We start from the raw sequence: 14,101 nt of genomic DNA, 5'->3' as shown, positions 1-14,101 counted from the left end.
TGCATACCAGCTACGCGAACAAAGGGTTCCATGGTGTAATGGTTAGCACTCTGGACTTTGAATCCAGCGATCCGAGTTCAAATCTCGGTGGAACCTGTCGCTTTTCACTTTGAGATGGCATCAAATTGGCCTACTGTTGAGTACATCATCCATAATCAGTCGACGTAATCGGCATAAAAAGATTTAAGGTTTGTTATGGAAATGCTTATTTGGGCCCCTGCATGTGTTTAATCCTGCTTGATGTTAGATCAAATTGCGAAGTTTTTGTGGTGTCCTGCTTTGGGAGGCTATTGCAATTTGCGACTGTTTGGAAAACCCTACCTGATTCAACCTAAAGCGTTTACCTAATCAATCGAAGAAGTAAGAATGGCTTCAATAAATTAATCCAGTCAGAAGAATAAATGTCAGGCATAGTTTACATATAGAAAAAAATGCATGTGAAATAGTGTTTCAGTTTTAACTGTGTCAGGTGTAGAGGTGTAAATTACACTGCTGTTTACACAAATCATAATCTTGCATCACAACTGAACCTCATCCTGGTTTGTTTTGTTTGATGGACCTTAGGAAGTCGAGGCGAGATCGTCAGTTCAGCGTGCAGGGGAAACACCTTGGGTCACAACTAAACTCGTGGTTCATTGTATGATTTATGGCACCGTGTCTAACACTTTTACTCTCAAGAGCAAATACTTAAAAATAGTAGAGAGAGAATGATGAGGCAAAACTTTGCAAGTAAAGGAATAAAAGGCGTATTTCAATAAAATGTGTTTGTCTTGAATGAAGAATACTTTTGTTTTTGTATATAAAAAAATGTACATTGGTTTCATACCACTCTTCAGCCACTAATATTTTTAAAAAGCAAGTATTTCATTTCATATACATGCGGGTTAACTATAGTAGCTATAGTAACTATGGTAAACGGTATAATAAAGAAAACAAACCTGTTGTATTTGTCCACATATGTGTTTTCCCTCTCGACCAGCAGGGGGCGCCGCATCCCTTGATGTGTGACAGGCAGAGCCTTTGAAAGTTGAAAGTTCAGTTGAGCGTTGGTTCTGGTCACAGGCAGACGTGTGACGTATGGTGACGTTCCGTTACGTGTTTCTTGGCGGGACGGCGTCGTTATAAAATTAAGTCGCGCGGCGTAAACAGTTTGATGTGTTACAGCTGGTGACATTTTGATAAGCAAAAAATTGTTAACTTTAACGGGCGAGTGTAACGACGACGCCAGGGACTAACCTCTGCTTCTTTGTCTTCTTTTTTAAATCTTGACATAAGAGCGTTAACCTAACTCAATCGAGGTAAGACTTATATGTAAACCGAAGTAGTTTTAACGCTAAGTTATAACCAGCTGAAAACACGTTAAATGACGTTATATGAAAATAATGCATGTGTTTACTCTCCTGTGTAGTGACTCGGGTGCTTGTTCTTAGTTTGAGGATTCACTTTATTTTTCTGTAACGGTACACTCACCGGGCACTTCGTTAGGTAAACGTTGCTAGCACTAGGTTCGACCCCCAGAACTGCCTTCCTTATTCATGGTCTATGTTGGCACGATAGCATCACACAGTTGCTGCAGATTTGCAGCCGTTGCACATTCATAATGAGTATCTCCAAGTCCAGTTCATCCCAGATTTGGTGTATTAGATTGCGATCTGGCGCCTGAGGAAAGCGGACTCACTATCTTAGCCAAGAAGCCAGTTTGAGATAATGTGAGATTTGTGACATTGTGTAATGATACTGTTCTTAATAGCAGTCATAAGTTGGATTCAGTGTAGTTATAAAAGGATTGACTTGGTTAGGAACAATACTCAGGAACGCTGTGGTATTTAATTGATTTTCAGCTAAGAGACCCAAAGTGTACAAAGAATCTCTAACAGGCCATTACACCACAGACAGCAGCCTGAACCATTGAAACAAGCCAGTATGGATGCTTTAATGTAATTTACACCAAATCCTGACCTTACCATCTGAAATTTAGAATAGAAGTCAACATTCATTAGACCAGTAATTTTTTTTTTTGCCAATCTTCTGTTGTCATGTGCTTGTGCAAACTGTAGCCTTAGTTTCCTGTTTTTAGTTGACAGGAGTGGCCCCCATTGTGGCCTTCTGCTGCTGTAGTAAATCTGTTTCATGTAGTGCATTCAGAGATGCTCTTCTGCATACCTTGGTTGTAACGAGTGATTATTACTTGGTCATTCTACCCTTCCTCTGACATTAACACTGTGTTTTACCCCAGAACACTGCCATTGACTGGACAGTTTCTTTTTCAGATCATTCTCTATAAACACTAGAGATGGTTCTGTGGGGAAATCCTAGTAGATCTCCAGTATCTAAACTACTCAGACCAGCCCATCTAACACCAACAATCGTGCCATGTTTAAAGTAATGTCAATCAGCTTTCTTCTTCATTCTGATTTTAAGTTTGAACTTCAGCAAGTCAGCTTGACCATCTCTGTATGCTTAAATGTATTGAGCTGAGAGTTTTTTCTCCTCCTGAGACTCACTGTTCAAAACGTATTAGTTTTCTGAAGACATGACCTTTTCATACATATACATCTTTTTTTAGTTCTTAATTTTTTAATGACTGGGCTATTATGTGTAAAAATGTAATAGCCAAACTTAATTCTTTAAAAAGAAAGATTAAACACATTGGGATGTTGTCACACACACAGTTATATGAGTGTAATGCACAGTGAAATGCTTATATATCAGGTCCTTATACGAGTAAAGTGGAAGACATAAATAGAGAAGAATCACTGAACTCATTTAATGGTTGGTTAACATTATGAACTAGTAGTTCAGCTATAGGCCAATTATCCAGAAGTCGGTTAATATGTTGTGGGCAAGGGTGGGCTTTGTTTCTTTTAAAACGTTAAAATGAGCATTAAAGAGAGTGAAACCAACTCCTTGCTGAAGGTGCATGAGTGTTCTCCTGCTTGTCTTCAGTTTTACCCTCCTGTCCGACAGGTGGCGGTACTGAACTTGTAGGCTGGTTTGCTAATCCCTGACAAAGAAAAACAATAACAATTTAACGCGGTGACAAAACTGATTACCTATTGCGCATTTTCTTGCTAATTAACAACCGCATTTCACACAGATGAAAGCTTGTGAAGAGTTGTAACTCGCCGTTACACTGAGCGACTGACGTTAACTAGCAAGTGTAACGCCGAAGCTAACAGAGGTTCAGCAGACAGTGCTTATTTGATGTCATTTGGACTTGAAGCATCATCAATTCCGTTAAGAGAGGTAAAAAAATTTTATTTTAAATAAACCGATATTAGTTTTAGCGCTACGCTGACAGCTGCTGAAAAGGGCCGCTGTAACCGTATAAAGACGAGCATCAACTCTGATTAAGGCTGCTGTATGTGTGTGTACAGCGCAGAAGCAGAGCTGCACTGAAGTACAGTTTCAGCTTCTACGACATCAGAAGCCTACGCTTTACTTTGTGTGACTGTAAAACTGATGGGTGACAAATTACTGCGGGTGCTTTTACACAGGTGCTAAGCATAGCACCGTGAAGCGATTGAACTACCAGTGATGATGATTTTATATAAGATGACTGGAGCGGCAGGTTAGTGATTTGAGAAGTGGTTTCACTGTGTCGCAATGAACAGGTGGCAGGAGTCTCAGTCACAGAAGCATCTTTGCTCGTATCTTGGCTGCGTTTCCGTTCATTATCTGAAGATTGACACTTGCACAACAAAACTGCTTACTGTTTGCAAACCACTGAGCTCAGTGGTTACGGTGGAGGCGTACAGCAAGGAAACCAGACAATTCATTGGTGCAACCTGCAGAATCTGCCTGGATTTTCTTTTTCTACATAACGTTGTGCAGTTTTCTGGTCAACTGAAAAACCATCAGTCTGTCTGTCTGCCCGCTGGCCACCACTCACAACCACTTGATCACAAGGTGATTGCATTGGTCGTTTAATAGGAGGCAGTCTTCTGTATTCAGTCACAGTTTGCCAGTCAGAAATATACTTGTTATCAAATACTTGCTGTCTAATTTATAAATGCAGACAGATTGCCAACATGTCGCCATCAGTTTGAACAAGTCTTTGTTAATAAGGAGACTCGACTCAAATGGCTTCCAGCTGGTTGTATTCTGGTCATATTCCTATAGAGCAGAAAGGCTGCTGAGCACAAATTTAACAGTTAAAAGTGAATTTCTGTTGACGTCTACGAGGACACAAATTCACATTTGGTATTTTCAGACAGCTTATCACTGTTAACTGTTGTATTATCAGGAACAGATTGGATGTAATTAACAACAACTGTAATTAAAATTCAGTTGCATACAGTTGGCCTGTCTGTCTTATGGCAATACAGCTATGCCAGGTTTATTGACAGTGTTGGTGTGCTTATTGGATAAAACAGACAAAGTTTAACTTTGAGAACATAATTGGTTATTTTAAAAGTTATTGAAACTTAGTATATCATAAAATCTTAATGCATATCAAATTGTGATAATATTTTATTGTGGGGTATTTGCCGATCCCCACTTAAAATATGATATTTTTATACAAGCTTGTTTCTGCCAAGTGGGACTATTAATAAGACACTAAGCCAGAATTTCTTATCACAATCTCAACATTTTGACTTACTAATTGAAATTTCAAATAATTTTTTCACATGTTTGAGTTGATAAGTTTGTATTTTGAAACAGCCTTCCTCAGCTTGGCTGCTGAAAACTTAAGTTTAACTCTGTCTTGCTCATGATTTGTGGCCTTTTTTTTTTTTTTTTTTTTTTGCACCAGCTGCATGTATGAATTATGAATGAGTGTAAGGCTGTATGATGTGTTTTGTATGTTGAGATGAGTATACTTGTTTCGGCCACTGAAACAAAAAACCAAAAAAAAAAACTTGATGACTGGCAGACTTCAAGTTAAATGCCATTATTTTCTGTATATTAGTGCATATTAGTCAGACTGAGTTTTAATGAGCTATAGTTTCTTATGTTGGATTAAACCCACATTTCTGTGGTTTGATTTGTCTCTCCAGGAATCTTCACTCGTTTTTTTTTCTTTTTTTTTTTTTTTTTCTTTTTTTTGGTGATGGAGTCATCTGACAGCCAGGGGAAACTCAATCACATGGTGGGGACTATGGAGCCAAATGATGTTCCTGCTGCTGAAGGTGCCACCGGACAGAAAGACACGTCACCTGTAGACATGCTGAGGTTTGTATCTCTCATCCCAACATTGGTGTTGAAGGTCAGTTTTTGATCCAGCTGTGCCGCACACGTCACCTCTGGTCTTTACTTTCTTTACAGAATAAAGCAACAGATGTCCAACCAGTGCTTTGAGATGGCAGTACAGCTCAACGCAGGTATAAAACAATTTTCTTGAATAAATTTGTTTTTATTTTTTAAGAGCAAAAATGGAAATTAATTTTAAGTTTCCCCTGATAGAAAAAAATAAAAGGTCATGCAGCACATCTGAAGCAGAGAGAGACTTGTGAGTATTTGATGTTTTAAAGCCAAATGTTAAATAGAAAAGGGGAAAAAAAGATGTTGACACTTGTTCGTTTCAGGCCAGAATATATCGGTGAGCTTGAAAGGGTGAAGACGCTTCATTTTAACAGCACACTGACCCTGCACAGGTAAACTGCTGCTTGTATTATTTGTTTTTGGAGTTCAGATGTTCTCATATTTTTCGTGACAGATCATTGATTGTCTCTGTCTTTCAGAATGCAGATGTGGCACGCTATCGGAGAAAAGCTGAACTGGAGTGACTCTGAAGCAGAGTAAGTCAACTGACATCATACAGAAACAGCTGAAATATTTAATTATTTTTATCAAAACATTTGTTTTGTTTTTTTTCCCTCAGTGCTCTGAAAGCCATAAGTGACCGCTGCATGGGTCTTTGTTCACACATAAAACACCTTCAACAGGTGAGCAGCTTAAGTCTGTGTTCTTCTTTGAAGTGCTTTGTGTGTTTAAAATTTTATGGGATTTCCTATATTAGACAATTTGTTTTGTTAGGGTATTGTAATCACTTATAGTATTGTGCAAAGGTCTTGAGTCAACCCTCATTTGATATTTTGCTTGGAAAATGGATAATGTGTTCTGATCTTTATTGAAACATGAAAACGTTCATGGAAGTGCAGTGTATATAAGGCAAACACAGGATCTGTCCAAGTCAATACTTGGCATGACGACCTTTATTCTTCAACATAAATGCTACAGGTTAAAGTGCTACTTAAAGTTGAGGGTTTTATACCCTAATCTACTATTTATTTTTCCAACAGGAGTCCAAAAAACTTCAAGATGAGGTTACAGAAATACAGAAGAACAGACTTGGTATGCTTTACGAGAAAGAAATCGGATGTCTTTCACAGTTAAAGTTCTTAGTTATTTATTGTTTCGACTCCAGATTAAAGTAGTACTTTCTGCTTGCAGAGATGAAACGGCTCACGCATGAGAAGATCAAACACATGGAGGAGTCTTCAAGGAAAGAGTATCCAGACATGGAAAAGTACAAAGCTGCGTTGGAGAAAGGCCAAGCAAACCTGGAAAAATATAAAAAGATGGCCATCATGACCCAAAATGTCCTCAGGGTAAACTTTAGAAAAAACAGTCGGTACAGTTTATGACTGAATGTATGATACTCACTCGCAGTTTTGTTGGTTGTATGTTAATGTTTGTTTTCCTCTTCAGGGCATTCTCTTGGCCTGTAAAGTCAACTGGCTTGATGATCCCAAACTTCGAGACATCGCCATGACACTCGAGGAGTTTCCCATCTCTGAGTAAAGATGGTGTGTGTGTGTGTGTGTGTGTGTGTGTGTGTGTGTGTGTGTGTGTGTGTGTGTGTGTGTGTGTGTGTGTGTGTGTCAAACTGTTTCAAAAACAGTTTTAGTTTCATCTTGAAAAAGTAAAAGCAATGCCGCCAGATCGCCACCAGAGGGCGCGGAGGAAGCGAGCCAACAGATGAAACCTGCAGCTCAGCGTGTCACTGAAGAAGAGAAGGAGCAGCATAGAGGAAGGACTACACGTGTTTACAAAGTCCAGCCAGCCTTACTCTGGATAATTACTTACAATTTGGATTTTTGTAGCTCTTTAAGTAGGACAAAATAAAGTAAAATGCCGAAGGTCAAAGCGGTGAAGAAAAGCAGACAGCACCAAGAGGTCAAAAACCAAGGTACGTTTCTGAACGGGGTGCGTTAGCGTTAGCATGCCAGACTTTAGAGACGGGGTCAGTCATCGTGTCTGTGCAGTGTTTGCATATTGAGCTGGTGTATCGCTGTTTTAGCAGTCACAGCATTTAACATGAAGCACTGCTGTAACTGTCGTCACTTGTGTTGACGTGGAAACGTTTTAGTGACTCCAGCCCACCAGCTACTTCAATTAAAAGGTTTCTTTTCCTGCAAATTGTTAATTTGTGCTAACTGCGATATTTAGTCCAGCTGCTTCCGCTGTTATTTTCTGTATGCATTGTTTAGGAGGTGAACAAATGACGTAAACACAAATTGTTTATGCTTAATCAAGATCAGAGAAACATAACTGACTGTAACAGTTCTAACATGTAGATTTATTACTACTGTTTTGCAATATTATGAATGTAAATATTCACCAAAGAGGCTTATGTATGAAGAAATGTTGAAAGTCATTCCTGATATGTAAATAAATGTCTTTTGTCATTATGTTAAAATGCTCGTTTTGATTTTTTTTCTCTTTTTTTTCATGGTGGTGGTTATTTCATTTGCAAGCACCCTGAACCTCAACTGTCAATGAAAAATGTTTACTGATAACAGAGCAACAAACTCAGCCAGACTCTTGTTTGGGGCTTGGTGGTGTCAGATTCCCTGATACGTTTTAAGGGCCCAGCCACAAAAATATTTAAGCTATACTGAAGTCAAATCATGAGGCTGAGCCAGTAATTCATTACTGTTCATGCAAACCAGACCACTGATCCTGACTAATTCATTGCAGGCTGAAACAAACCTCAGTCCACCACGAGTTCTTGGAAAGGTGGCCTTCCTTGATTCTTGGCAGCTATTGGAAGAGAGCCAGACTTTATGAAGCTTTCTGTTGTTTGGTATTGTCTGTTGGGAAAAACATCAAACTAATCAAAATGTCACTCTGGTCACTCTGCGAGATGCGTTTGATATTTGTAATAAGTAGTCGTGACTGACCGTGGAAGGTGGGGGAATTGGTGCTGCAACTTTACAGTATGCATTTTATTCCACAGGAATAGATGGGCATGGAGAAACGGGAGCAACATTGAAAGTCCACAAAAGCAGTTTAACACTGAAATGATAAGCAGTTACTTCTGCCTCGGATCTGAGTCTGTATGCATGAATTTAAATGAAATTAGAAGTATGACCATCTGGAAACTTAGTTGATGAACAGGCAGGCTGAACTGTAAACTCATTCCTACCTGAAGGCTGAGAGAAGTGCAGAAGATTTTTAAAAAGGAGGATGGATGCAAAGAAAAATGGCATCTTGGTGCCAATTATGAGCGCAGGAAATTATTATATTTTTTAACCTGTAGCCGTGGTCATGTTTCTCAGCGGTTTCTGGACGGGATTGTGTGATTCCTTAATACTGTCTCACTGCCAGGTGAATGTTAACCCCACTGAACAAAAAGCAGTGCAATGTTCACCCATCTGCAAAAGATGCAGTGTTTGAGTAATGATGATTATAAAATTTTCAGGAGCTGTTTATCTGCAAAATGAGCCTTGGGGGTTTCTTGCTGTGTATATACAGAAGGAGGACTGTAGTGCATTAAAATCCAATTTAGTAGAAACTGTGAAAAATGGCTCATATTCATCTTAGCAAGGGAACAAGCAAAAAAGTATAGTATAACGTTTAGATTTTGCAAGAGCTTCATAGATGTTTTTCATGGGACTAGATGAGCTGGCATGGATGGACTTATCCTTGGCTTAAAATGTGAGCTTAGGACATATAAACAGATATAATTGTTCATATATAAATGACCATAGTCGTCACACATGACCAGCATGCAGTGCTCAGTTTGCTCTCTGTTGCAGGGATCATGTTCAACACTGGCATCGGCCAGCACATCCTGAAGAATCCTCTGGTTGTCAATGGGATTATTGAAAAGGTGGGAAGTACTTGCTGATGCTGCTACAGACAAAAATTTTAACAAATATTCACAAAATGTAAAATATGTGTTTTAAAAAAAAGAAGTGGACAATCATGCAGAGGCTGCTGATCTAACTGAACTGTGACGCGTCTCTTTTTCAGGCTGCTTTGAGGCCGACAGACGTGGTGCTCGAGGTGGGACCTGGTACTGGTAACATGACGGTTAAGCTGCTGGAAAAAGCCAAAAAAGTAAGAGCCTCAAACTGTCGGGGGTCTCGCTCCAAGAACTCACACTACACCTTTATGCAAGCCTTTTTTCAAACATGTTGTGATACACAATGTCAGTAAATACAGATATTTTTAAACCTATATTTAATAGAGAATTGTGTAAACATATTTAATATTGACACTGAAAATCCAATTAGTTTGTTTTACATTCTCATTATTTGTTATGAGATGTTCTGTAACTTATTAAGCCCCAACTAAATTGCAAATGGGACAAAAAGTTGCACAAAATCCTTTCAAACCACCAAAAGTTTAATTCATTTGTGAGATTTGAGATTTTATAAAATTTAGCAAACACCAAAAATGAATTGCATATTGTGGATAATTTGCATGAAAAGGAGCATATACATCAAAATGTATTTTCAGTGGTGCAGTCAAAGTTTTAAGTATCCCAGAAAGTCACACTTTATTTTTCAAAATCACCAGTGGAGCTGTGACAGACGGTGGAGACGATATTTAGTAACTCATGTGGATTAACTCTACAATCAACATATATTTGGTTCGATTCCAGGAGGAGGTACAAATGCATCTGATGTGTAAAAATAAAAATAAATAAGAAAAAATTAAAATAAATAAATCTAAATCAAAAAGCCCAGGGCCAGTATTTTAATTGCTTGCAGACAGTTGCAGAAAGCACGTATGAATGCATGTTTCTGTTATATTGTTTCTTGGAGAATGCTTGGAGCACACGTGCGTAGTTGGTAGATCTCAGCATGGTGTCTTTACAGACAGGTCCACGTTGTCACAGTTAATTGGAGAGGACACAGAGTGCTCCTTTTACCCTGTAATGATAAAATTTACACCCCCAAAAAGACCCTCCACACACTTGGAAAGTATAAAACTGCCATAAGACTACACAGACCGCACTCCCGGAGTTTGTCTGGTATTTCGGTTCACTTTGGTGTTTGTTCGGTGCTGCAGTGACTGCAGATTTTTAAAAGTGACTCGCCGTTTTTGCAGGTAGTCGCCTGCGAGTTGGACTGCAGATTGGTGGCTGAACTTCAGAAGAGAGTACAGTGCACGTGAGTGAACAAAGCAGTGCTGCTCTTACATATACTGTGCTTAAAAGTCATATTTGAATATAAAGTGATCTAATAAAATTATTGTTTTCTCCATCAGACCCTTACAAACCAAGCTTCAGATATTAATTGGAGATGTGCTAAAAACAGATCTGCCTTTCTTTGACGTCTGTGTGGCTAACTTACCTTACCAGGTACGGACGTGTTTCTGCCAAATCCACACAAGTCTTTCAGTGTCTTGCATTGCACTTGGACCAAACACAGTTTCTCTTTGTGCAGATTTCATCACCTTTTGTCTTCAAGCTCCTGCTGCACCGGCCTTTCTTCAGGTGAGACACAGCTGGAGGTCCATAGAGGAAGTTTGATCGTCTTTTCTCGTATCCCTGCTGTGTTAAGTGCCTGTTATTTATTTATTTTCCTCCAGGTGTGCAGTCTTGATGTTCCAGCGAGAGTTCGCCATGCGCCTGGTTGCCAAGCCTGGAGACAAACTGTACTGCAGACTTTCCATCAACACACAGCTTCTGGCTCGTGTAGACCATCTCATGAAGGTCAGCATCCGCTCTCTGATGGTTGTCTAATGCTAACAGCAACTCTCTAGACCAACGGTCCCCAACCTTTTTTGCGCCACGGACCGGTTTATGCCCGACAATATTTTCATGGACCGGCCTTTAAGGTGTCGCGGATAAATACAACAAAATAAAACTAGTACCGATACCGAAAAAAAGAAAAAATATTCATAACACACGTGAAAAGACCCAGGAAAACAGAGTAAACAATAAAAACGATAACAAAATAACGCTGAAAACAGATTAAAAACCCTGAAAACTATACATTTCACACCTGAACCTCAACTCTTGCGGCTCGGTACCAAACGACTCACGGACCGGTACCGGTCCGAGGCCCGGGGGTTGGGGACCGCTGCTCTAGACCATATGTCTCAGTGTTAATGTGTATTTTCAATGTTATCAGGTAGGGAAGAATAATTTCCGCCCCCCTCCGAAAGTGGAGTCGAGCGTCGTCAGGATAGAACCCAAAAATCCTCCTCCTCCAGTGAACTTCCAGGTGAGCTTTGATTGTTAACGAATCCTACTGTGGAGGAGTATTCATTAAAAATATAAGTTAGACTGAAGGTGTATGTTGTTTTTATTCTAGGAGTGGGACGGCCTTGTCAGAATAGCCTTTGTAAGGAAAAACAAAACCCTCAACGCAGCTTTTAAGTGAGTAGCTCTCAAACTGTTCAGTCAAAAGTGGGTGTGGTCAAGAGCAGATGGTCATGTGATCTTGTGTTCTGTAGGTCCGCTGCAGTGGAGCAGATGCTGGAGAAGAACTACAGAATTCACTGTTCTCTTCACAATACGGTGAGTCAAGTTTTTAAATAAACGACTCCTCAGCCCTCTTTAAAGATCTCGCCCGCTCCCTGTTTCTCTGCTTTTAATCAGGAATCTTTTTGTGCATCTTCACAGGAAGTCCCAGCTGACTTCAGCATTAGCAAAAAAATCGAGAGTGTCCTTCAGGAAGCAGATTTCAGTGAGAAGAGAGCCAGGTCGATGGACATTGATGACTTCATGGTGTAAGCTGACATTCTCCACCTTGAAACGCCACAGCCTGTAGCTTTTAGTGTGCTTTCCCTACACTTCCTTTGTAATTACATAGTAAAAAATGCCTCTTTTCCCACTATTACCTACTCGACTCTATTCTCTTGCATTACAATTGAGCACCTCTAGTATGGTTGGCTCAAGAGTCCTGTGATGTAATTTGTATGTGACACAAACGCAACAGTCGAGCACATCAAAGCGATGGCATTACCTGCTCAATCAGGGGCTTTTTTTTCAGACTTGGGGTAAAGATAAGAGCCAGAATGAGTCACTCCCTGACCAATCAGTGGCATGCGGTCTATTTATGTCCCATTTTCAGCTCGACTCTACTTGCTTTGAACCCCAATGAAGAGTTTTGTTGTTGTTTTTTCTGGTTTTTTTCTTCTAAGTAATTGGTACCAGGTTTTACCAACTAATGGAAAACTCAAAAAATTCAGATTAGAACTTGGCATGTAACATATGTACACGAATATGACAGGAGTCTATTGTACATTATAAACGGCAGGCTGCATGTGGTCGTTAAAGGCTTCACTGTTCTAATGTGTTCAATTGTCTTTTCTTCATCATCCTCAGACTGCTGCATGCGTTCAACTCTGCAGGAATCCACTTCTCCTAACTCTGATGAGAAGATCTTCACATCTTTCAAAATTGTCACGCAAGGGAGAATTTTGTGGTCAGATCAGGGAAGAACAAACGCCTGTCTGGTTCAGCCCCTGGAGCCATGTTTGACGGAACTGAAATTTAAGATATTGAAATGGTTGAATGAAATATACAAATAATATCAGATGCATTTAAAGTGCTCATATTGAGTGCTATTTTACATTTGTGAAAATATGACCTGTAAAAACTTTGAGCACAGATACTTTAAAGCCTCTTACTGGTCTGAGTTTGTTCTTTGTCCAAAAAGTTTAGAAAACCAGATGTTTTCTAAACAACAGATTTTCCTATTCATGAAAAGTGTAGACATCTTACATTGTTTTTTATGTAACTCTCAATAATGCAGAGTTACTCCTGCGTAACAGGTGCCCTTTAACAAGAATCAATATTCCCCGTCGCACTACATAAACAATTTGATTGCTTTCATTAGAAGTCTTGCTTTATGCTTTTGTCCTGACTTTTTTTCTGTTTTTGAACGTTTGTACCAGAAAAGAAATCTTTTAATGGTATGACTGCCATGAATATAACTACATGTAAAGAAACTAGAAATATTAAAACATAGTCTGGATAAGCTCAGAACAAGGATAATCAATTAATGAGTTACTAAAGAACAGACTGAGGGGTATAAAAACGCAATAAATGTTATGAAAGAAAATGGTGACCATTTGTTTTCTAACAATAATACACGTCTATTGGAAACACCAAAGAAACATGGATACAGAAAGAACACGTGTGGAAATTGTAGTTACTCACTCTCGCCGCTGGAGGGCAGTGAATAGCAATTAATGTCTTGGTCATGTTAAGGTGGAAACATTGGCTATTGATGCTGAGATGACTTTCAAAATAAAATAAGTTTGCCATTTGAGTACAATAATACACTGCAGGCTGTTACTGTTGTAAGTTAATATTTTCCTTTTTAATATAGAATAAAACATTTTAAGTATTGACATCACGCTCTGAGGCGTCTACTACAAAGCAGGATTTCGTCTTGAGCAGGTAATTTCAGGGTTAACCCTGAATATTCTATACCGCGAAGGTGGTTCACTTACCAGGGTAAATCACTATGGTGACGTATTCTACTTTCCTCATAAGAGATCCTGCTGACCAATCAGATCTCCAGAATACAACGCTCAGCAGTGAATACAGATTCTTAGACGTACCATTATTACTTTATTTTCGCCTCTCTTTTACCTACATTTTTGCGATTACTTTTGTTTTCTAAGCATCAGTACCTGATCTTAAAACAGGAGGATGCCTATACTGCTGCAGACTAAGCCTATGTTTGAATTCTATTTTTATAATTATCTTTTACAGCAGAACTGAGAGCGAACTCGGTGATAAAATAATTTGAGTTAAATGTTTATTTTACTGGTCTGTGCGCTAAATCACAGATTCACGGGTTCTTGTTCTTTATAGATTTTTGACAATCATTTTATCATCTGATAAAATCTCTTGATTGGAGCAGGTGACACTCATAGGGGTCATTTTATGTGGAAGAAAAAT

General features: G+C 39.1%; 2 protein-coding genes and 1 non-coding gene across 5 annotated transcripts; all 3 read left to right on the top strand.

Moving 5' to 3' along the window:
* The first annotated feature begins 24 nt into the window (after nucleotides 1-24).
* trnaq-uug (transfer RNA glutamine (anticodon UUG)) lies at nucleotides 25-96 on the top strand. The gene has a single exon. It is a non-coding gene; the product is annotated as a tRNA-Gln (tRNA).
* A 972-nt stretch (nucleotides 97-1,068) lies between these two features.
* On the top strand, nucleotides 1,069-7,645 carry cenph (centromere protein H). Of its 3 annotated transcripts, none has more exons than XM_076890814.1 (10): nucleotides 1,069-1,298; nucleotides 5,060-5,175; nucleotides 5,269-5,324; nucleotides 5,407-5,452; nucleotides 5,529-5,597; nucleotides 5,685-5,741; nucleotides 5,825-5,888; nucleotides 6,246-6,297; nucleotides 6,397-6,554; nucleotides 6,655-7,645. In XM_076890814.1, exons 2-10 carry the CDS (start codon nucleotides 5,090-5,092, stop codon nucleotides 6,745-6,747), a joined length of 681 nt encoding a protein of 226 aa, XP_076746929.1. In that variant the 5' UTR covers nucleotides 1,069-1,298; nucleotides 5,060-5,089; the 3' UTR covers nucleotides 6,748-7,645. The 3 variants fall into 3 exon arrangements, with proteins under 3 accessions (XP_076746929.1, XP_014269517.1, XP_076746928.1); XM_014414031.3 differs by having other exon boundaries at nucleotides 1,070-1,298; nucleotides 5,001-5,175; XM_076890813.1 differs by lacking the exon at nucleotides 1,069-1,298 and adding an exon at nucleotides 2,975-3,246 and having other exon boundaries at nucleotides 5,001-5,175.
* On the top strand, nucleotides 6,996-13,370 carry dimt1l (DIM1 dimethyladenosine transferase 1-like (S. cerevisiae)). The gene is made up of 12 exons (XM_004544470.4): nucleotides 6,996-7,135; nucleotides 8,988-9,061; nucleotides 9,205-9,291; nucleotides 10,288-10,349; nucleotides 10,447-10,540; nucleotides 10,626-10,675; nucleotides 10,771-10,894; nucleotides 11,316-11,408; nucleotides 11,499-11,563; nucleotides 11,641-11,704; nucleotides 11,810-11,916; nucleotides 12,515-13,370. Exons 1-12 carry the CDS (start codon nucleotides 7,078-7,080, stop codon nucleotides 12,555-12,557), a joined length of 921 nt encoding a protein of 306 aa, XP_004544527.1. The 5' UTR covers nucleotides 6,996-7,077; the 3' UTR covers nucleotides 12,558-13,370.
* Nucleotides 13,371-14,101: the final 731 nt, after the last annotated feature.

Source organism: Maylandia zebra, linkage group LG12 (genome assembly GCF_041146795.1).
Source record: "Maylandia zebra isolate NMK-2024a linkage group LG12, Mzebra_GT3a, whole genome shotgun sequence".
Taxonomy (NCBI): Eukaryota; Metazoa; Chordata; class Actinopteri; order Cichliformes; family Cichlidae; genus Maylandia; species Maylandia zebra.
Note: the sequence above shows the minus strand (reverse complement) of the source record. Positions and strands in the feature narration are given on the sequence as shown.

Bases quoted from the DNA above. Each gene is read 5' to 3' on its own strand.
- cenph (XM_014414031.3), top strand. From the start codon at position 5,054: ATGGAGTCATCTGACAGCCAGGGGAAACTCAATCACATGGTGGGGACT. The intron at 5,742-5,824 runs GTAAGTCAACTG...TTTTTCCCTCAG, and splicing joins TGGAGTGACTCTGAAGCAGA to TGCTCTGAAAGCCATAAGTG. The intron at 6,298-6,396 runs GTATGCTTTACG...TTCTGCTTGCAG, and splicing joins AATACAGAAGAACAGACTTG to AGATGAAACGGCTCACGCAT.
- dimt1l (XM_004544470.4), top strand. From the start codon at position 7,078: ATGCCGAAGGTCAAAGCGGTGAAGAAAAGCAGACAGCACCAAGAGGTC. The intron at 9,292-10,287 runs GTAAGAGCCTCA...CCGTTTTTGCAG, and splicing joins TGCTGGAAAAAGCCAAAAAA to GTAGTCGCCTGCGAGTTGGA. The intron at 10,676-10,770 runs GTGAGACACAGC...ATTTTCCTCCAG, and splicing joins CTGCACCGGCCTTTCTTCAG to GTGTGCAGTCTTGATGTTCC.